Consider the following 23,150-nt stretch of genomic DNA (forward strand, 5'->3'; position numbering starts at 1 on the left):
ACAAGATACTGACTAAAACATGACATTGTCTTGGAACCAAGGCATTAAATGTATCCAGGACTTTAGGGAAGGACTCAGTTTTAACATTAGTTTTTGGGGAGAATAAACAACAGAGCTCTTGACAACAAAGCTTTGGGGGAAACACTTAAATTGAAATGGAAATCAGGTTTGGAATTCTGTGAATTTGACAAAATTTGGCCAGATTAAAGGCCATCATCAGATACGCACTTGCCTAAAAGCTCTACTGCTGTACTCCCCTAGAGCCCAGCCTTTAAGGCAGGACTCCAGGACTGATAGCTCAGAGCAGCAGATCCACTGCTGCACTGTGTAAGGCAAAGAACCAGGTTCATGGTTTAACAGGCAGCCAGCCATGTCAGAGCTTTCATGCTGTGACCAGAAGACTAGAGAGCTCAAGAGCAGAGCCATCCCTAGCTTTTAATCCTAGAGGTCCTGGCACAATGAATGAAGATCCTTAGTGTAAGGAAAAATATATTTTTTTACCAGAAATACAATAACTTAAATATTCAAGATTTCATAAGTACATCAGATTATAAAATCAAGTTCACAACTGAAGCAATCACGTATTTTTTCAGACTTAATAATTTTCTTTTTCATAAGAAAAATACATCTATGTTATGTATATTGTGTTATGCATACACCATAAACCACGTTCAGATATCCCTGAAATAACAGTAAAGTTACACTCAGGATAAGCATCTAAGGAAGAAAATTTTTATGCTGCCTCTATATGAATATCCTAGTTTAAACATTATGATATGTTTTGTGAAAAAAATAGAGTGTGTTAACACTTGATTCTGCCGACAAATGTTCTGCCAAAGCATCCAAGAACCACACAATGGAAGCAATCCTGTTCCTGAATAGGATACTAGGTAATAATTTCTCATTGCCTACAGTAAAAATGAGAAAAGCAAACTCAGCACACTGCCGGTGATCATAACTGTGCCCAGAGCATGCTCTTGAGGCAGCAATCAACTGCGTTTGTGGCAGTCTGTGTATGAGGATTTAAAGGCATTTCTCTTCATGCTATACTTCATATCAGCTCTCACTCCTGTTTCTCTGAAATTCTGTAACCACTTAATTTGCTCTAAGAAGAAGAGAACTGCGAAGGGCAAGACATATACAATTTTCATTTTATGTGGTTGAAACTGTACCAAGACCCACCGAATGAGCACTTGTGACACGCAGCAGCACGTGCCAGCAGTGTGCTGCAGCACGTGCAGAGTAGCAGCAGTGTGAAAGCAATAACTCACCCTCCGCAGTCACTGGCTCCGACTTGCGCGACCTCACCGTCACGGAGGCGGCTTTGGACAGATCGGTGCCAGTCCTCCAGACACGGACCTCAACGTAGCCAGCACTCTCATCTACATAGTATTCATCATTTCCAAAGTAGAATGCTGGTTCTGGTGAAAGAGGAATAATGTCCATAAATGCTTCTTTACCTTACAATGAGGTTAACAAGAGACCATAAAATCCACATTAAACAGTGGAGAGCACTTTGCTCATCTAAGTAAGTGAAATAAAGCTTCTTTTTGTAAGGTTTAGAATTCTTCTAGCTATTTTTGGCTTCTTTTCAAGAATTGGTTAGTATGGTTTTAGACAGCAATTTTTGTATCAGCACTGTGCTCTTTTTCTTGCCTCCTAAATTTTCAAGTTTTTGTGTCAGCATATATGAATCTGTGTGCAAAACCGAATGTGGTATCTCACTAAACTTGTTTTAGCGGAGTCCTGCGCACAAGCCAGAAAATTCCATGCATTTTTCACTTTGGTGCAAACATATGAAGGTGAACACAGATAACAAAACTCGAATGTTCTCACAGATTCCTGTTGCTAAAACCAGACTGGAACATGACATGCAAGTGGAGCTACTCTTGGTAATGTTTTCCAGCTAACTAAAGGCTCAAATACTTAATTTTAGTTCTCCCACATCTAGCATTTAAAACAAAATCAATCTTATTTCATGTAAACTGAAATATGAATAGTCTTTATCTTCATATTAAAGCTCCACAGTTCATAAGAAAGAAGAGCAAAAAGCAAAGGAGATTAAGAGCTATTCCATTTAACAGACACATTGTTTAGCTTAATTTTTTCCTCCCTTTTCCAATTTTCCTACCCACAGTAATTTCACAAAGTAAACAGCCTTAAAAACATATCCAAGCTTCATCCTGGATGTATATCATCTCCTCTTTTCTATCCTTTCCATTCCTGTTTCAAACATGCAAGATTAATCATGCACAGCCAATGCCTCAGCTTTCCCTCTGCACAGCAGAAATCACAGCTACCTCCCACAAGCACAGAAAGACCTACCCAAGTTCTCCTTGCACTTCATCACAAGTTTCTTATGCTGCCTTGTGAGAATTTATTAGCATCATTATCAGTATCACAAAGTGTTTGAAATACCATGCAGCATACAGCCAACATGAATTCAGTTGGCAAAGATCACAGCAATTGCTCAGTGCTCTATGAGCAGCAAGAACAAAAAAAGAAAAAAAGAAATCCTTTAATATTCCTCATCAATGAAAAACTGCAGTTGCCTCCTTACTTGTCTGCTAAAACTGAAATCATGCAACAAATTAATGGAACTGAATGTATTTACTGAAAAATAGTGCAGATTCATAGACCTCTTTGAGCATTATCAAAGTCATCAACCTTTGCAGGGTGAAGGACTAACTTGGAAGAAGTCTAACCTTGGAAGACAAAAATGTTGTTGGTTCCAATTTAACTTTTTTTTTTTTTTAATTAATTCAAGAGTATGTGTATTTAAAGGTGTGTGTATTTGTGTGCACAGACAGACACACATCGATTTTACTTTATTTGCCCATAGAGCCTGGCTTGTCAGTAGGTGTTTTTATACTTAGAACTGCAAAGCTCTTATCTGAAACATTTTTAATGGGTGAACAGGATATACCCTCTGTACCTTTTGTGTAACTACTATTAACTTTGATGAGAGTTCTTCTTACAGGGATACTGAAGCACTGGATATTAGATCTGCAAAGCAATGTGTCATTTTGACATAAAATGTTCTCCTAAATTTTTAAGATGGACAAAGACTTTCTCAGCCTCTAGACAACAAAAATACAGAATACCTACTAAGACCAAATAGTTATTAATGTGCCAATAGATAGATAAAGGCAGTTAAAAAAAATTATCAATTCTAATACACGTCATTTCTTAAACAGGTTTGCTTAGGGTTCAGCACACTTCCCAAGCCTAATCTTGTTCTTATGTCACAATGGTTCCGGAACTTGATCTGGACTTGGCTGCACCTCATTTTAAGCACTTTAGTGAGAGGTACTCACAGGGAGCCTGCTTGCTCTCAGTTTGCAAGGACAAAGGCCATTGCAGGTTTCCCAGCACAATGAGCATACAGGGGGACAGGTGGAATGGCTCACTGACTGCAATCTGAAAAATCTGAGGAGGTGTGGAAGCATTCCTTTCTACTTACTGGCTACATAGGGAACTTACATGATATGCCTTAAACTAGGTGGAAGGCATAAAATAAAATATTGTTTGTTTCTTACAGCATTATCCTAACACTTGTTTCACTGCTGATGAAGAAAACTCCTCACATACAATTTATTCCTGTAGTCACAGCCAAACAAAAAAAAAATCTACACACTCAGCTAGCTTGCCTTGTACTTCAGAGTGAGTTTTTCACACTTTTTGAGGTATGTATGTTCAATGAAAGACACATTCTGCATGGTTACTCATCCTAGGAAACAAATCCTTACAAATGTTTTCTAAATTCATTTCCTGTAAGCTGTGTTAGTAGCTCCCCAGGGGAAGGAGCAAAGCCAAGTTCCTAACAGGGAAAGCATTGTCTATCTCAGGTCATGTCTGGAAAACACTCTGCTCAATGACTGCAGGCTCACTTACAGCAGACCTTTAATCTAGTAATCACTCTGAAGAGAGACTACTGCAAATTTAATGGTTCCTCTTAGAGAAATAAGAGGAAGTTTTCTAAGGTTTTTTTTTGTTCTGACCCACAGATTTTGCTGGCATGAAGTTGCAATAATCAGAGGAGAAAGGTTAGGAGCTTTAGTCCCAGGTTTCTTGGCACAGAAATGAAAACTTTGCTTCGTTCTTGTACTTAGAGAGTCAGAGGCATATCTCAACTACAGCACTTGTCAGTCATCAAGCAGGAAAACAAACACACTTCTCATGTTGTTAGGAACACATCTAACTTTGAAGGTTCATCGTCAAATCAATGTGATAGCACAAAAATGTTTATTTCCAAAGAGGCTTTACGTTTTAAAATTATATCCTTATAAACTGCTTTAGGGAGACATTGCAAAAGAGTAGGTTGTTTATAAAAAAAATAGTTTTGGCAGGTTATTTAGGACAAACACAAAAGAACAGACTCTTTCATGCTGACACCTTGGTAAGGCTTAACACTAAAGTGAACTTCAGTGATACATGCTGCTACACACACACACACATATACATATGCATATATATACATATACTCTCAGGAGAAAAGAGATAATAGAAGAAAACATACATGGCACTCCAACATATTCAGACACGAACCAGGAGAAGCAGTCTTTACAAATGAACTTATGGCTCATCTTTTCTAGGATTAAGACTATTTATTCCTAAAAGCTTTTGCCTTCCTTCTTTCCATTAACAGTACAAACAAGGCTATGATGTGAATATTATGAGTTGCCAGAGCTAGCAGTAGTCTGCTGTGGTAATACAAAAGGTGCAAACCAGGCTTTGCAAGCCTACAAGCCTGTTCTGGTACAGTCTGGACATGATAGGGCCATGCTGAATCTGAAGTAAGAAGCCCTGATGGCTGGCACAGGTCATTAACTTGGACACAAAATCAGACAAACATGGCCAGATTTGCTGGACCTGATCTGGCTCATACTCAGGCAACACATACATCCCTACACAACGGCTACTTGCATTTCAGGATCAAAGCTGGCATTAAAGGACTATATGATGAGTCCCTAACATAACAGATTCCAATGTTACAAACATGATGTGTGTGAATTGTAGATAGACCAGTTAAGAATGAGACTTCATTAAATGTAAGAAGGTATGAGTGTTTATTTACTGTTTCATAACAGTAAAGGTCACCTTCTGAAATCTCTGTCATATATGCATGTTAATAGCAGCAAAAGAAAACCAGAGAAACCATCCATTACAAAAGTTTTATATCAAAACAATATCAAAGGGGACTTTAAAATCTGAAACTAGGTAGCACCATTCTGCAGCTATTTACACACACTTGACACTATGCAAGCGACTGAGCTTGCATTTAGCACAATGAATTTAATTTGCCAAGTCATTTATTTTCACTGAATGCTGTAGAAGCTGGGGTCAAGATTACAATCGAAGCTCAATTCTGTAGCAAGTACCTATTGTGCAAATGCCAGTAGCTTTTTATTTGATGTGGTCAAAACAGATTATTTTCAAATTCATATGTTGCAATCTTAACAGCTTTACAATTTTCCTAGTAGTGTTGTCATAACTTTTGCAATCAAAAAGCAAATTCCCCTCAGAATCAAAATTGCTAGTTTCAGCCAAATTGCCACAGACATTATCTTAAGCAAATAATGTCTGCTTTTCCATTTGTGTCAACAAATCATTTCTGTCTATTGAGTTAAAAAGGGTTTTTAAAACAATTCTGCAAACACTGTAACAGGATGGATTCAAATTAATGCAATCTTTACGAAACACATCTTGATTCTGTAAGGAAATTGGTGTTTCTTTTTTAATCCACAATGGCAGTGCCATACAATGATTACGCTGGCCCATCTATTAATTACTCTCATTTTATGCAACTTAACCTAGTAATTTCAGTAAAGTAACATGGTGTGAAGCAGCAACTGCTATGAACATTATATATGATTCACATTTAATTAATTTATGGTCTACACTAATTTAACATAAGAATTCATATTTTAACTCATCCTTTATGTTAAAGTGCATCCATGCTTCAGTTTCTCTAGACACAGTACCATCATAAGCAGGCTTGGAGTCCCTATCTAAACTCTCTGCTACATCAATAAGCAAAACTCAAATGCGAGCAAAGCAACATGCTAAAGGAAGCAGACTACAGCTCTAGCTGCAAGAGTGAGGATGGCAGTGAGATGGCTAGAGTGACACCCCATCTCTGGTCACCTGCACCTTCCTTCTTGACAGCCTGCAGTGTTTGTAGCCTGGAGAACAGAGCTAATTCTGATTTTACTTAATGTCAGGCTGCTGATCATAAACAGTGCAGTAAAAGCTCGATGAGCTACAGAGTATTCCTGAACAATGGAGAATAAAGACATTTGAGTGTATGAGGACAAGCTGTGGCTCAACTCGTTGAAGATGTGTGCCTTTAAAGTAAAAATTAATTTTTCAAAAATTTGTTAATTATTATGTACAAGATAGTAATGAGCACTCTTAAATTTTTTCCCAGCTACAAATGGCATGCTAGTAGAAAGGCTAATGTGTGCAGTTCACTCTAATAAGTGACCTCCCCTTGAAGCAATTAATTTACCTTTGTTGGTTTGCTAAGACACATTGATATCTTTCTGAAACACCAAATTCATATATCGGTGAACTACCATATCTCTGAAAATATTTATTAGCAGGGTAGGATTGTTATGATTCTTCCATACCCTTCAGGGTATAACCTACAGACCTTGATATCACTGGAACTACTACACATGTTGGAGGAATTTTTCCTGTGTTCAGTCTGAGAACAGGGCCAGAAGAATTTTTCTGCTGTAAGCAGATCAAGATCCAATCATTTGCCTAAACCATTCCATAATGCAGATAATTGCCTCATTCACCAATGGAAATAAAAATATAAAGACTAACAGATGAAGAAACAGACACTGGAATCTGGTGACACACCCAACCATGATTATATTGCCTGCAGTAACCATCTGAATTTCACATACCTTTTTTCTACTAGCTATACCTCCCACAGAGCATGAAACCAATTCAGAATCTTCTACATGCTCTATTTTTTAAATTAATTAGTTTACTTTTATATAATAAGCCTAGGAAATGGGATTGGTAACATTATCAACAAACTGATGAAACAGAGGCAGACAGATAAATGGAAAGTTCTTGGCAGTAGCACTTAAATATACCACACACAAGGTTCTTCACAAAGAGGTAAAGCTTGAAGGTGCTTACAGTCAGTGATTCAGGTAAAAAAATGAGGGCTACAAACAGAAATGGCGTGAGAAGTTCAGCAGCATTTTAGAAATCAGGTAAAGATACAGTAGCAGCCAGGCAAAGATACAGTATGCAGCTGTTTCTGGCTGATCCGACTTTAGATTTTTGCACTTTTACAATTCAGTCACAATGCTGGTTACGTTGTTTGCTTAGCCAGTGGAAACAATTTCTTATAGGCTTTTCTGCCCACATAGAATCAGAATATATTTAGCTCACCGAGGCTGTAGAAGAAAAGCATGCACGATATCCCTTAACCAGAGCTACTGTTGAGGATGGGACTTGGCAGCGAAGACAGAGCAGAAGTGAAAATAGAGCAGCAGCCAGACTTATCAGACCACAAAAGCAGAGCTCTAATGAAAGAAAATATGGTTTCCTGTATGCTAAAACTTGCTGTATTCTGTGTCTTGGACTTTTGATCCCATTTGTGTGAGAGAGAAAACAGCATCCTGGCAGTGAAGCTAGATAGTAACTGAGTTAATCTTTTGAGGATTCACAAGTTCCAAAGGAGAATCGATGGCATTAAAGCCCAATGGGCTACCGTGGTAACAGTGTTCAGTATCTTTTGGGTCTATATGAGCAAAGTCTCAGTATGATGAGATTCAAAGTAAGGAAGATGATTGAAGAAGCCTTAGGAAAACTGAATGCAACAAGATATCCTACTCAACTTGATTATCCAAATCTTAAACATGCAAAGTACTCACTCAGTTACTAAACTCACTCCCTACAACCATATCCAACAATGAACAGATGAAAAATTTAGAATGGTTTGCTAGGCATTCATTCATTTCCAAACAGTGTATCATAAATGCAAGATCTACAGTACAAAGACCAATGCCATCAAAAATATAATATACTAGAGCAAGACACAAGAGAGAAAGCAGCTCAATGTACTCTTGAGTGAACTGTCATAAACCAATTAGGCTCTGGGATGCAATACCAGTTCACATAAGAACACCATTAAACTCATTCTAAATTTAACAGAAGGCATAATTTTTTCTATAGTTCATGTAATCTTGTGCCTTCTGCTTATTGGCTATTTTGTGTGCTTTGAGTACAAAACTAAAAGTTTTCTGCATTTCAACACTTTCCTCAAATTCTGCAATTTCACTGCAATTCACATAGAAGTGTAATACTGGATGTGTAAGCAACCCATTTAAAAACATACAGTAGTGAAGGCTGAAGAGCTTAGTGCTCCACCAGCTGCATCCCCTACTGTAAAAGAGCCATCTGAAACAGATGTGACAAAGTACTGCCTGGAGATCATGTTCTGTCCTCCTCTCCTATCAAAGGAGCCCAGATCACAAGGTTGGACTATAATGCTAGTTATTAAGCAGATGAATAAAAGTGAGATTAATCCAACATCTGTAGTTCACACATGCATATATATACACACACACCTATAAAATGGGACACGCATATGCATAATAAACTGTAAGCAACAAATAATGCTAAGAAAGCAAATAATAACTGTGCCTGGTTACTCTATAGAATGTCCTACTGTAAGGTATGACAATTTATTTCTGTGATAGGTAGCAAGCAGGCAGTACGTGAAATCTTTAAAGCTATCATCATGGATTGAACATTTTTCACTTTGTTAAACTGGTGATAGCAAGAAGCTATTAGTAAAGAAAACTGGGAGTATAACTTGTCATAAGCTGGCTGTCATCCACTTTTTCCCTTGATAAGTTGCCAACCTGGCCACCTGCCACAGGCTGGGGAAAGAGGAGGGGTCATATAGAGATTTTACTTAATGGGAGGACAAAAGAAGTTAAAAGCTGCTCAGAAGTCCCAGAGGCATCAGACTCACAAGCACTGTAAAACATTAAAGGGAGAAAGCAATCAGAGATGGATGTGCACAGGAAAAAAGGACTAGTTCACTATTTCAGGCATCTCCAGAGAGTGGTGATGGATAGTTGGCCAAATCATGACTCGAGTCTGCAACACAACAGTGGGTATGCTCTGCCTGTATTGTTCAGATTGTAATTAAAATTGGACAAATGCACTAGCAGATGTTAACTTCCAAGATTAATCAACCACCTGTTCAGTTTAAGATATGACAGATCTACTGGCAAAGAAAAAAGGCACATTTGACTGCCTGCCTTGGAGACCAATGGAAATAAGGAGATTCCAACTTGCCTTGTGAGATAAGGACATTCGTCCAATAAACAGGGTTACTAACAAAACGCTTATTTATCATAAGCTGTAAATTTGGCTTAGTACACACTCTGAGAGTTAGTTCATAGTGCCTACTTGCTAGAAGCCAATGCAAAGCATATATTTATACTGTAGCATTGCAGTGCTGACTTTTCAGGCCATTGATAGTAAATATTAATATGTATTTTACACTCCAAGGAAGCTGGAAAAGTGTTAGTGGGTACCAATTTCCAGAACGTGGTCTAAGGATTTTCAAAATTTAATTAAGTGTAAGGAAAGTGACAGCAAATGCTTTAATGAAATCTCCAAAAGATGATATAATTAATCTGTTCAGTTTCATGTCAAACATTCCCTTTCTACATTAGGATACCATCATCCAGTTTACTCATCTGTAAAATATTCCCAGACAGTGCTACCCTCTATCATGTGGATGGTACGAGTGATTGATTCTGTTGATCAGGTGTAAAGATAATGGTCACCAAATCTCTGACATAAATCTGAGTCCTTTGCTTTCCCAGCCTTGGTGTAAAAATGTCAAGAAGAAGTTTGAGCAGCTTCTTGCCTATCTAATGTGAATGAAGTGGAAGAAATGTATTTAATGTACTTCCTGCTGTGAACAGCATGAGTCTTCAACAATTCCACTAAGGCAGGAAGAGTGTTTGTCAGGCTGGCTGTAAGGCTGCGTGCTCTCACGGCAACACTAAATACAGCAGCATGGAATTAAAATCACATGGGGAGACAGCCACTTACAAAAAATGTGTAGCACGCAAAATTACTGGAAGTATTTTCCCTTTAGGTGCAAATTTCCAGCTCTGCATTCACCACACCTCTTCTGGTTTCCAAATGTGATTACGAACTGAGTTTTAAATTTGCCCACAATAAAAAACCAAGTAAGTAAAAGAGAGTCTAAATTAGCACAGCAGTCAAAATATTGGGACTATGAAAAAGCAGAGCTTTGACTCAAACCTTGTTAAAGCATTTTGTATCAGACTTGTGGCATACAACACAGTAACATTGTTAGTGCTGGAACCAAATTACAGGCTCTTCATTCCCATATGAATACTAACAAAAGACTTGGATCTCATTTTCTCTTTCTCTCTATGAAATTATTTCAGAGTCACCGCTTCAGCTGGAAAAACAGAGAGCACTTTCAGGCTGATCTAGTTTAGTTGCTAAGTGCCTGAGGATTAAGGCATTTCCACGGAAGAGCAGGGTCTGAGTGTTTTCATGAGTCTCAGACTGAATTCCAGGATTCCTCTGTCTAAGGAGAATGAAAAGTGCACATTAACCTCATCTTCCTTTTCCTAGATGCATATTTATCTGTTATGTAAAGTGCTTCCTTTAAATGAGCTTTATGCTGAACTCTGTGCTCTCCATGCAGTATAGGTACGTTCTTCATGCCCAGTAGTGCTTAAAACTTTGTATTCACAAATTACATTTCTGAAGTAGGGTTTCATAAATCAATGTATTCAGATGCACCTGATATCCATGGTGACTGGGCTCAACAATTTAGATAATTGTCCTAGGATGGGATGTTTCCTGGGAGTACATCTCTCTTTTCAATAACTATAGAATAATCCTGTAACGGCGTATTTGAATCAGATGTCTAAAGTTACAGAGGCTAATACCAAATGAGATTAGTGCCCCCCCCAGAAGCGGATGATTCACACAGGTCTTTTCCCTATGCATGGTTTTCTTCCATGGTTCACAGTGAATAACTATCACATCTGACTCAAGCCAACCATGTTTTTACTTTTTAGTGCCTTAACTGTAGTGGTATGTGTAACTTTGAATTCAAGATTTCCATGTGAAGTTTTTTCTGCTACTTACTTCATTAACTTAATCCTTTTTTCTATCTAACTTTAGTACCTATCAGGAAAAGTCCCTTCCAAATTAGGAGATGTCCCAATAGCAGCACCAATCTGAAAATTCACCATTCACAATATATAAATATACCAGTACATGTTCTACATACTACAATATTTTTCCCCCAGATTTGGCTTTGGCAGAACAACACAACTGTATAATCCCCAATTAAACTTTTCAGTCGCCTGGAATTTAGTGAATACACTGTAGTTCACCAGAGCATGCCTTTTACTTTTTTTATTGTCAAGATTATATAGCAACTATAGCATTTTAGTTAGACCCTAAGGGCATTCTCTAAAAATAAAAGACTTGGATGGTAGGTGCTGAAGGTGAGTTTCCTAATTAACTCACACTGAATGCCAGAGGAGATAAGACAATGCTGCTAGTGCTGACTTGAGTTCCATAGGAAAGATTTCATGTAGTATTTTTAAACTTTGACCTTTGCTATTTCTGTTGTTTGGCCTAAAGAAGTCAACGCATAATGTTAATCCAGTCACAGTTCTTGGAGACATCACTTAATGACACACTGTGACATTTGTCCAAAGAAACTCTGTTAAGTAGAAGATGAATTTAAACAAACAATGAGAAATATGTATCAGGTGTGAAGTTGAGACTAAAGTGGACCACAGAATTTAGCATTACAGCATTACTATAGCTGACAGGCTATTACAAATGTGCTGAAGCTTCTACCAACCTCTATCTTAGACATCTTCTGAATTAAATCTTACTGTTAAAAGCTAAATATTTTTTTTCCACATACCACACTGGTTTAAATTAGTAAAATTAATTTTGTGCACTGCAAACAATAATAATCAGTGCTGCTAAAAATCCTCTGCTTATTTATGCAGAATTTCAATCATGACTGCCAGCCTGCTAAAGCCTTACAAAAATATGTGCTTGTAAACATGTATTTGTATGTGTATGTGAATGCATTAAAAACAAACATGCAAGGTGTAATCTATAATTTATCTACTCTGTCGTCTGCTCTCTGCTTTTTATAGATAGGACAGCACAACAGATGTTAGATGAAATAAATACAGACTTTTCATGCTTTATATTTTTATTCAAACTAAAAAGAATGTGGTAAAAATTTTACTGGTAAGTGAACTGTTTTTGCATGTGCTGGGATTCTTTGTGGGAGTTCTTTCACTGTAAAGAGAAGTTCTGCTACATAATTTCAAGTACCACATACATAATATTTTGGGTGTAAAAAGCAAAGTGAATGTTTGCAAAGAAGCGTTCCAAACCTATCCTTCAAAAACCCCTTATCTTTCAATATCCCAAATATTCTTTACTCCTACCAACAAACATAGATATTTCAGTTGCTACATAATGAAAATATTCTATTCTAATTCCCCAAACTTCCCCAGCTTTTTAAATAAATCCCATAAGGTTATTCTTTGCTAAATTAATTTGTGCAGAAAAGTTTGTAGCTCTGAGGCAGCTTGTGCTCATAAATGCAGAAACTTAAAACTGAACAATGGTACACAAACTAAATTACTTCTCCTGCTTTCTAATGGAAGTGTTAAAGGAGATTTCTCATTAACTTCCCTAATATTATGTGTGAATTTCATAAAATATTAAGTTTTATACCCTGTTGTGACTGGGACTCACTGAGATTCCCACTGAAGAGTTAATGGTCTAATTTCAGCTCATCTCTGATATTAATTAATGTTTTGGAGAATCATTCTCTTCATCCCAAACTCTCCATATATATGTTTAAGCAGTCAGAACACCTTCAATTTTTGGGTAATCAGCTTCTCCATGAATACATATTTTTAATAGTTACTCTCTAAATATTCTATACTCTGCTATGTACAACTTTAAAGTTTTTGAATTAATCAAAATTATTCATACTGTTGTAGAAGCTCCTAAATGAATAAATTAGTGTTTGCTGTAATAGCAGACTCAAATAAAGATTTCTGTTTTGGCTTGCATTTGCTATATGATCTCCTACTTTACAAGACCTGCTTTTTCAGCCTGTTGTAGTCATTAACGCTATATGATTCCCCAAATGCTCCACAGAGAAAACAAAGTCACCTCTGTCACAGGATTACAGGTGAGAAATTTCAGGCAGGCTGAGTATTTATGAGGCAATTAGCTGGGTGCAGACTTCCTGCCTTGAAGAGCTGCCTTTTGTATCCTCACCTAGAGAGAAATCACTTTGCTGATAATAATGGTCTGTTTTGGCATCCGACTTTCAAAGAGTACTGTGCTATGTAATTGCTCCCTTTAGTCATTAGGAAATATGATGGTGTCACAATAGATGGTTTATGGCCTCAAAGAGAGGACTCAAACAGCTTATCAGTAGTCTTATCTCAGAATTTACAGTTGAGATGTCAGTCTCCAAACTCCACACCTAAATAGGGCAATTGTATCAGGAAGATTTCATGCTATTTCTCCTAGAAAAAGAGCTGTCACACCAATGCTGAAGCATAAAGGAGAGACTTGAGGCAGAATTAATACATGTATTTATGAAAGCAGCTGCTGATACAGTGTACTGATTCTACTCTCAGTCACACCCATTTTTCTAATCACCACCAGGTGTCCCTTTCAAAGCAATATCTTAAATCTATTAACCATTTGAACAAATGACATGATTCTGTCAGTATTTCCTTACTGAGGCAATTTCTAATGCAACTTTACTCTTATCTGAATATTTGCTTTATTAAAAAGACAAAGAGAGTACAAATGGGCACTTCTACGCAGAAGGTCAAATGCAGCATCAATTCAGAAGAAATATAGCTTTCCTCTTGGGAGATGCTAGATGGCTTCTGTCCCATCAGGGCCTCCAGTAGGGCCCTTGCAGCATGATTGAATGGGCCCAAAGGCTTTGCAGACACAGCCTCAGAATCACAGAAAAAAGGCTGCCCATGCAAGGTGACATCTTGGATTATGTCTGTTAATGTGACAGGATAGAAAGGTGCAGCTCCTTGCTCACAATCACTGCTCATGTGATTTTCTCAACCAATAAAATAGCAACACCAAACACTTTCAAAAACCCGCACAGCTTTCCAATAATATTTTCTAATCTCAAGATGGAAGCAGCATGTGTTCTAACCAGCAGGAAGAAAAACAAAACCCACAAACTGATTTGAATGTGAGTTTCTTTGTAGTTTCTGTCCTGCACTGGGGGTATCACTTCAATTGTATGATAGCTTACCGTCATCCTTGTCAGGTACAATGGTAATGCGAGTGCTTGGGAATTCTGCACCAATTCTTCCACCCATGGGCATGCTCAGCAAAACATCAAAGGTCTCAGCCTCTTCATACAAGGAATCATCTATGATGACGATCCGACATGTTTTTTCTCGTTCGTCTTTGTCAAAACGAAGAATGCTGTTGTGATCCTCTGGCCTGGATATGTAGTCAGAGTAGGAAAGTACAGAGGTTGGGGCAGTGCCTGATGCTGTTCCTGTGGCACAAAAGGAAAACAGTCACTACACATACCATGGTTACAATGATCTCCTCACAGAAGTGGAATTTTCTTTTCATTATCTTTGAATTTCTGTTTACTCTTTGGTGGTAAGGTGGGCTGTGGACAAGGTCAGAGGTCTACAGACCCACTTTTGAGATCTCTACTACTTCTGTATATGATACAATGGAAAAGTGCAAAAGTGCGGTTCTTCAAATCATTTGCACCTTTCCAGTCAGAAGGAATGCCTATCACAAGGGACAGACTGACAAAATAGCCCCTGTGAGGATTATCAGTTAACTATCTTAGTATATTGTACCCATATTGAAGATACCAGTGGACTTGAACAGACAGAATATCATGAAAACAATTTATCTGGATTCTAGATCACTTTACACAAAATAATGCTTCAACTCTCCAGATAAAAAAATAATAATAAAACCACAGGTGTAGAAAGCCCATGCCCTGCACATGTATTATTAGTAAGAGACTGAAAGTCAGAGGAGCAACAAGTATGACAATTAAGCAATATTTTTTGGTATAATTTTTTCCAAGATGCAAGCAAACAAAGGATAGCCAGGGCCATTACTGCAGTGCTTTCAGTTCTCATCACTTTCCGATATAAGGGGCTGCATATAAAAATCTTGCAGAAATATAAAGAACACAGGTCCTCTTTACCTCTCCATGATGCTTTTTAAACTGCATTCAGTAATACTCTTAGACAGATTACAGACACGAATGCATTTCCAGTTGAGACTGAAGATATTTAGATATTTAGAAAAAGTAATTAACAGAGTTAAAAAAAATTATTATAAAATAGATGGAATAAGTATTTTTAAATTTATGTCTCTTTTCCACGCTTGCCATTTTGTTATTCTATAGTAGATTCTACTACCTTGCTGTGTGTAGCAGATGACCATCAGTTCCTGACTCACATCTCCACTTCTTCTGACTGGAATAAATAACTCACCAATATCTTCTTCAATAGTATAGGTGGACTGAGGAATAAAGACTGTTGACTCTGCAAAGAAAAGAACCTCATAAAGTCACCTGTACATTAGCTAAGAGCATTTTTGAATATTCTGAACTGCAAAAAACAACTTGCATTTATTGGCAATGCCCCTAAATTGTCAGTAAAACTTGAAGGGTGAGAGAAGTAGAGTTCCATAGTGCTTCAGAAATGGAAAAGTAAATCAGATCATTCGGTCTGAATTCACAAGCCCTTATTAAGTGGTCTCTAATGTGACTGATTTGTTTATCTAGGGTTAATGGTGCAAGACAGTGTTTGGAGAATTTGTTCTCAAAGTCTGTCTTTTTATTATTTCCATGGTATTTAATTATTAACTGTTAACTGCAGAAGTATCAATAGCATAGCTTACACGAGTCTGTGGTTCATCAAGGCCATTATTTAATTTACTGCACCAAGATAACCAGGATAATCATTTGGCATTGAGGGGCAAGGCTGAGCTCCTGACATCTTACTCTGACTTGGACATTTGATTTTAGTTGGTTACATGTCTACACTACTTTTTTACTAGGACACCCAGCTAATACAGGCAGTGTCATAAAAAAGGATATCAGATCTTTTTTCAGGGGAAAAACCCACTAAAATGCATTCTGAACTCCTTCATTATTTTACGCTCATATAATCAGATTGCTGGGTTTATGCTGTAACTGGGAGTCACAACCAATTTTCCTCTTGCTCTCTCAAAAACTCAAGAACAAAAGGTGGCTACACACATAGTTACAAAGCACCTTTACAGTTTCATTAGTGTGACTACAACCCAAACAGAATATAATTCTGTATAATATCAAATTAAGTGATATCAGCTGACTGCACAAAGCAAATTTTTAAAAATTTCAGAGTACTTTAGCAAACAGTGTTCTGAAAATCGTCAGGTGACTTCTTTGAAAACATGTTCCAGGTTGTAGTTCTCCAACTACTACTAGCATGACTTGAGGTCAAAAGCCTGCTTTAAAAATGCTGTAATTCAGGTTTGATAAGACCAAGACTACTCACTATTCTGGCAAGGCAAAAATTCAACATGATGAAAAATATCAAATCCCCACTTCTTTGTTTTAAAGTAAAGCAAAAGGCAGCACTAAAAAAACCCCAACCCATTTCATCCCTTCTATTTCTCCCTTTAGAATTTAGTTGGCAAAATAAAAAACTCTAACCTTCTAAAACATGCAGGAATCTGATTTATTTGGTTTCCTCTCTCTCTCTCTCATAATTATTCAACTAGGAGTAAAATGGCACTATAAAAGTTTAACAGACATCATGAACAACATAGAAGTCTTGAGGAGAATGAGCTACACCATCACAGCTAGTATAAAAAACCCATATCCCTATGCAATCTATATTTCCAATAAAACATTAACAAATGTCCCATACCTCAAGAGACTGGTACAGCTTTCTGAACAAACTCACAGTCTTGATCCTAAAGCCACACAATTCAAATCAATGATTTTTTCACTGGAAGCAGAATAAAACTTTTGATGGTTCTTATTCAGTGAGCTTGGTAAACCCTGAGCTTCAAAATGCTGTTAGGAAACACAGCCCATCCCTCAAAGTTCTCTCTCTAGATTTCTTTTAGATATTCCTTGATTTGCAGCTGCGTATTTAATTTTGCCCTTTGCAACTTCTCTTTATGTATAATTAATACAAATTCTCTGGGACTAAAAAATTTATCTTAATGTAAGAAATACAAAATATTGTTGGTGGCATAAAGAAGAGTCAGCCAATTACCTCTAACTGTGCTATCTTACTGATCATAGAAAAGAGATTTAACACATTTTCAAGTTGTTTCTCTGTCTCATACATGTTGTTTTTCAAGTTAAGCACTATTTTTCTCAGTGATTAAAAATGGATGTGAGATAAGCTCTGGTTTAACTTGCATTTGTAACTAGGAACTAAGACACATGCCCTACACTCTTCAAATGTAATTAAGGAAGACCATTCAAGTTGTATGGTTGTCCAGCACTTACAAGATTTCTTAAGGACAGTTCTGTGTGACTACAGCCCAAGGGTTCAAGCGTCTGGATGCAGCTGAAAAGATGCAAAGCAACCAGAGCATGAAGAAAGAAGAATGAAAAAATTCTTCTTTTTTAGAATTTTTTAAATTCAGCATGTTTCTTGATTTATATTTAAACATAATTTTATTTGTTCTTGACACAGCATGTGCTACACTTGGTCTAATGAACTTTTCAATTACTGAGCTTCTCAGGTTGGTATCAAGGCCTGATAAAAGTAGTTCACTCCAACACCAAACTTCTTGTGATCAACCGGCCTAGACATTCTTGTACCATCCTCTCCAATGTGAATTACCATGGCAGAGTAAATCTCAAGTAAATCTCAGAGTAAATCTCAGAGTAAATCTCAAAAAGTCAACCTCCAACCAACTCTTCAGACACATTCAGTCTGCAAACATATTTAATGGAAAACCTGTTACACCTAAAATGAAAACAAAGCCCTTAGAAATAACATATAATAAAAAATGCAGGTATTTCATAAAAAACATGCTACCTGAGTAAACCCTTCATCAAGCACTTAAAGTGATAGAGGACAAATGGCTACCTGATGCCCAAGCCTGTCTTCAGAAATATTTTGAGGACTGTAAACCTTTTGTACCCACTGCTACTCACAGCATTTGCACTCCAGCTTATCTTTTGGTATATGCACATATTAGCAGTACAGTACTGGAAAGGTTCTCACCATCTCCTGGGTCAATAATTTCCACTGTGGATGCAGCAGGAAATTCCAGAATTGCCATGACGGGCTCAGAAAGAACAATTTGAAAGGACTCAGAATGCTCATGTTCTCCATCACTCAAAATCCGTACTCTCCATGTAGCTAAGGTTTGACCAGGATTAAACTGCACTTGCTTCTGGGCTTTTCCTCTGAAGTCTTTATCTTTCTTGGCAGTACCATCTTTGGTGCTAATACCTGTCAAAATCAGAAATTCAGATCATTATCAACATCACTGGCAATTTTTATCCCATTGTGGCACATTTAAAAGACATGTAGAAAAATATACTTTTCACAACCTGAGAACATTCAAACTAAGTCCATTACTCTTGATCAATTTTATATTGGGTGTCACACAAAGAGGTGGAAAAACTCTACATTCTCTGAAGTTACACCAAGTTTCCATTTCCCCATAATCCAATTATGGATGTCCAAAAAGGACAACAGACTTTCTCTCTCCTTTTAGCCCTCTGGATTCTCCTCTTTTCCAGAACATCTAAATAGCATCCTGCCTGAAACCCTAGAAAATATTTATTTTTCTTAGAAAAAATACAACACCCCTGGAAAGTTCGTACTTTAAAGGGAAAGCTAAGGAAAACACATAGACACAATGAAAATATACTGAATAAAAATAAAAGAAGATGCAAAACCTGAACCCTTGCCCACATTGCCATTGCAATAAGAATTTTTAAAAATTATTATCCTCTTATTTCAGTGTTTGCAGAATGACAACCATTACGTTAAAGTGAAGTTGAAACTGAAAGTCCATTGGAAAAAATTCAAACAACTCAATCCAAAGAGATGGCACAGGCCTTCCAGCCTCAGATTCAGACTGCTCTGAAACAGGTTTTTACAGGAATTTCACTCCCACTTTAAAGCAGTCTGAAAGACCCTCTTGGAAATTAGACAGTATTTCAGAACTGTCTCCAACTCATGCATTTGGCCTTGTTTAAATCCCACAGTACAATTGAAATCTTAAAGGCTTTTTCCAGGTTTTCAGAAAAAAAACCCTTAAAACTTCTCCCTTCTCTGATTGTTTCTTCCGGCTGCATTATTTAATGCATTGGAACACATGACCTTTCCCTGCAAACCTTGCCTTTCTTTCTTCAGGCTTACACCTTGTCCACAGTCATAGCCAATTTTATGTAACCTATAAACCTATATAACCTATAACTTCAGCTACTTTGGCGCTGCATACGGACCAGAAAGGCCAGTAAGCATTTTGACCAGTATATTTTATGCTCTTTCCAATTCTGTAATTCCATTTGCTGGATTAAGGTAGTTGGAGGCAAGTTACTCAGACTGGTTTTGCTGATTTTTCAGTCAGCTGAATACTGAAACTGATCTTGAATCCATAGGTAGAAAATTTCGTAAACACTCTACCTGAAGGATCAGAAGTCACATCAGTATCTGTTATTCAGTATCAGTAATTAATTTAAACCACACATCCTTAACTATATATATTTATCTCTTCCATTCCTTTTCTTTCTTTAAAAGAAATATATTATCAAAGTTTGTTCACTGTTAAAAACAGAGTCTTTTAAGTAAGATCCTGTTGGTTAAGGTCTATATCCCCAACATCTCATGCCAAAATAGATATCCCTACTGCATCTTGCAGAAATATATTATCAAAGTTTGTTCACTGTTAAAAACAGAGTCTTTTAAGTAAGATCCTGTTGGTTAAGGTCTATATCCCCAAAATCTCATATCCCTACTGCATCTTGCTACCTGAAACTTTGGTTTTTAATCAGAAAAAGCCATAAACAGAAACTTTCCAGGTAAATGCTTACATATCTCTGCAAAAACAGCTTTAAATTGAGTGTTTTCTCTAAGCAGTATAAACTCACCATAGGTTTCAGTGTGAAATCGTACAAGGATAACGTTCCCTGGTGCAAATGCATCAGAGGATGAAACAGATCCAGAAGCTGGAAACAGGTGTGAGGTTGCAGAATGTGATAACACAACCTTTTTTTCACCTTTCCACTCCCAAGACACTGCAGTCAGATTTCAACACCTCCTGTATCAGCCTCAGTTGACTGCCAACATTGAGTGAAGAAAATGAGCCTAATGTTCATGTCTGCTGGTCAGACCAGCTCACAAGAGCCTTCCTGGAAAATGATATATGTTCATTGTTGTCTTTTCAATTGCTACAACTGTATTTTTTCATTATAGGGGAAAGAAGATCTGGACAGGAACTGTATTCTGTGACACAAGTAAACAGTGGTATCAATCAAGTCAAAGAAAAAAGGACCATGTCTTGGGTTGTTTATTCAGAAATTAATTGCAAAAGACAAAAAAAGAACCAGAAAAGGAAAAATTTCATTATTTAACTATAGAAATAATATGTATAGCATATAAAAGATACACTCTTTAATAAATAAACATATTCCTTTGAATGTAGTTTGCTTGTCGGGAAACAGCAGCAACAGGATACAGTTGCATTGATACATTAAATCAACTGCCTGGGCAGTGATTTATAGAAGCAACTGATAAGGTCAGAATTGAACTTACTTATAAAAGAGGTTTCTCCCAGGTAACCTCTCCGTTTAAGAACAACATCAAGATACTTGGTGTCTTCATTTACTAAGTAATACTCCTTTTCTAAGGAGATCCATGCCCAGTTTAAGCGAAAATGTTGATTCTTCAGCTTATTGCCTCCTGCAAAACAAAATTTAAAAGATACAATTAAAATATTTCATTTTTGTTAAAGATTACTTTGTCTTTTGAGGTTAATGCAACCTTGTATCCTGGGTAAGATATGCATCTATCTGGACATCACAAGCCAAAAGTTTTAAAGATTTAAAACTAAGAAATTACAAGTAAAGAACTCAACCACAATTTGCTACACATAGGAGTAAATATTTTCTTAGATTCTTACAAACATAGTACACTTTTTTTTTTTTATTTCTCAAGAGAAAATGATCAAGCATTAATAAAAGTGTATTTGGCATGCCTTCTGTATATCATCCTAATGGATGTTCTTGTTATTCCTCTAGAATCCTGTAAGTTCTCTGGCAGTAATAAAATGAGCTGCTCAGCTCACTGATGGCAGATGCTCACTTGGCAACTGTCCTCTAGGAACTCTGGGCTGTGTGTCTGTAGACTGTAGTCTGATTTCCTTCCCACAAGGTGCTGCTACAGAACAAGGTTTGCTCAGGTAACAACTGCCTTAAATGTGTAAGAAATTTCCTTTAGAAATTAACACTTCTGTACCCAAGCCGGTGAAAAAAGTGAACAGCAGAGAGACACATCTAAGCATTTAAATTAATTCACGGCTTAATTACTGGAGGAAGAGACAAATGAATGTTGGTTTATCCCTTCCAGTTTCTTCCATGAGGCAGCCACTCCACATGCTTTCACTCTGCTTCAAAGATAAGCCTCTATGCTTTTTATTGACCTGCCTACTAGAAAAACCAGGAACTAAAGTTGTGCAATCTCACACATAGGCAAAAGTACTGTGTAAATGAAAGGATGGAAATGGTTATTGGAGTATCTCCTGCACTCCTCACCCTGCTCCTTTCTGCTCTTTTGATCTCTATTGTTTCTGACATAGGGGAAGGCTACAAACACACATATCAGAAACTAATGGGCAGCAGAGAGAACCAGCAGCTGTAGTGTTACAGCAGTAACTACAACAGCACTTACATTAGGTTAGCTGGATGTTATGTCTTCCCCTTGGTTTACGGGGACAAATGTAACAGAATACTTCTTGTTCTCTAATCCAGCGAGAAAAGCCATTTGTGTGCCACCCTTGAACACACTGCCCAATTTTACCATAAATTTAACAGAAGGATAAAAGTTTCTGACCTATAAAAAGGATGGAAATTTACTGTCTTTTAGAGGAGAGAGAACTTATTTGTACCACTAGTGAGAAGAAATACTGCTGCATGAACTTACAAGCCTTGATTTTTACAGACCTACATCTGTCCCTGAAATAGATCAAGTTCATGTTTGGTATTGCACATTTTAGAATGTGCAATACCAAACCCAACAGCTTTAAAATTTTAAGAAAAGAATATAGGAATTTTAAACCTTTATGTCCTCACTTTGTGCTTTTTTCTTGTTCAAAATACATGTTTTCTGATTTATACAAGCCTTTTCACAGTCCAGTATCCCACAGAACAAAACTACTCTTCTTCTTCTTATTAGCTGCTATTACTACTACTATTGTTATTATTATTATTACAGACGTCTAACAAAACAGAGCAAGAAGCATATGATACCTTATCATATTAGCTTTACCTCATTTCAGGTATTTATTTTGGGGCTAGAAATCCTAAACTGTCTTTATAGCCAAAACCAGGAAAGAGGCGTTTTATAAAGCTTTGACTTAATTTAGGTATTTATTTTTGAATAAGATTAGCTTTGCCTTGAAATATACAAAAGTATGTGCATTTTTCCTCAGCAGTGTTTTAAAACTCCTGTTGTGACCCTTTACATTGTAGACACTTTTAATACAGCTATCTAATGCTGGGTAAGATGAATTCCCCCTGCCTAATACGGATGCTACAACATAGTAGAGCTAAGCACCACACAAACACAACACCTGTGAAGAATATCAAGAGTATAGCTTTTAGAAGTCATAAAATGTCAGAAATAAAACAGCACGTGCCACTTTAATTGGGTTCACTACTAAAATAAGTACCAGCCCTACAATAATATTTCTATCAGCAGATGGATTGTGCACTGCTCGCAAGCACTGCCCTTGGGCACAGTCAGACATTTGGCTGCTGGGCAAAGCATTAAGCTACTATACCCCAGTGGCAG

The 23,150-nt window shown here is 37.1% G+C and overlaps 1 protein-coding gene across 1 annotated transcript in view; it reads right to left on the minus strand.

Moving 5' to 3' along the window:
- The window catches only part of FREM2 (FRAS1 related extracellular matrix 2), a 119,907-nt gene that overhangs the window by 36,200 nt on the left and 60,557 nt on the right, over window positions 1-23,150 (minus strand). The window contains exons 3-7 of the mRNA XM_039696650.1: window positions 20,895-21,041; window positions 18,351-18,581; window positions 15,531-15,656; window positions 14,384-14,635; window positions 1,272-1,421 (exon numbers count right to left, since the gene is read on the minus strand). Coding sequence (XP_039552584.1) covers window positions 1,272-1,421; window positions 14,384-14,635; window positions 15,531-15,656; window positions 18,351-18,581; window positions 20,895-21,041 — 906 coding nt within the window. The remainder of the gene's footprint in view (window positions 1-1,271; window positions 1,422-14,383; window positions 14,636-15,530; window positions 15,657-18,350; window positions 18,582-20,894; window positions 21,042-23,150) is intronic.

This window comes from Passer montanus, unplaced genomic scaffold (assembly GCF_014805655.1).
Source record: "Passer montanus isolate IOZ18808 unplaced genomic scaffold, ASM1480565v1 scaffold99, whole genome shotgun sequence".
Classification (NCBI taxonomy): Eukaryota; Metazoa; Chordata; class Aves; order Passeriformes; family Passeridae; genus Passer; species Passer montanus.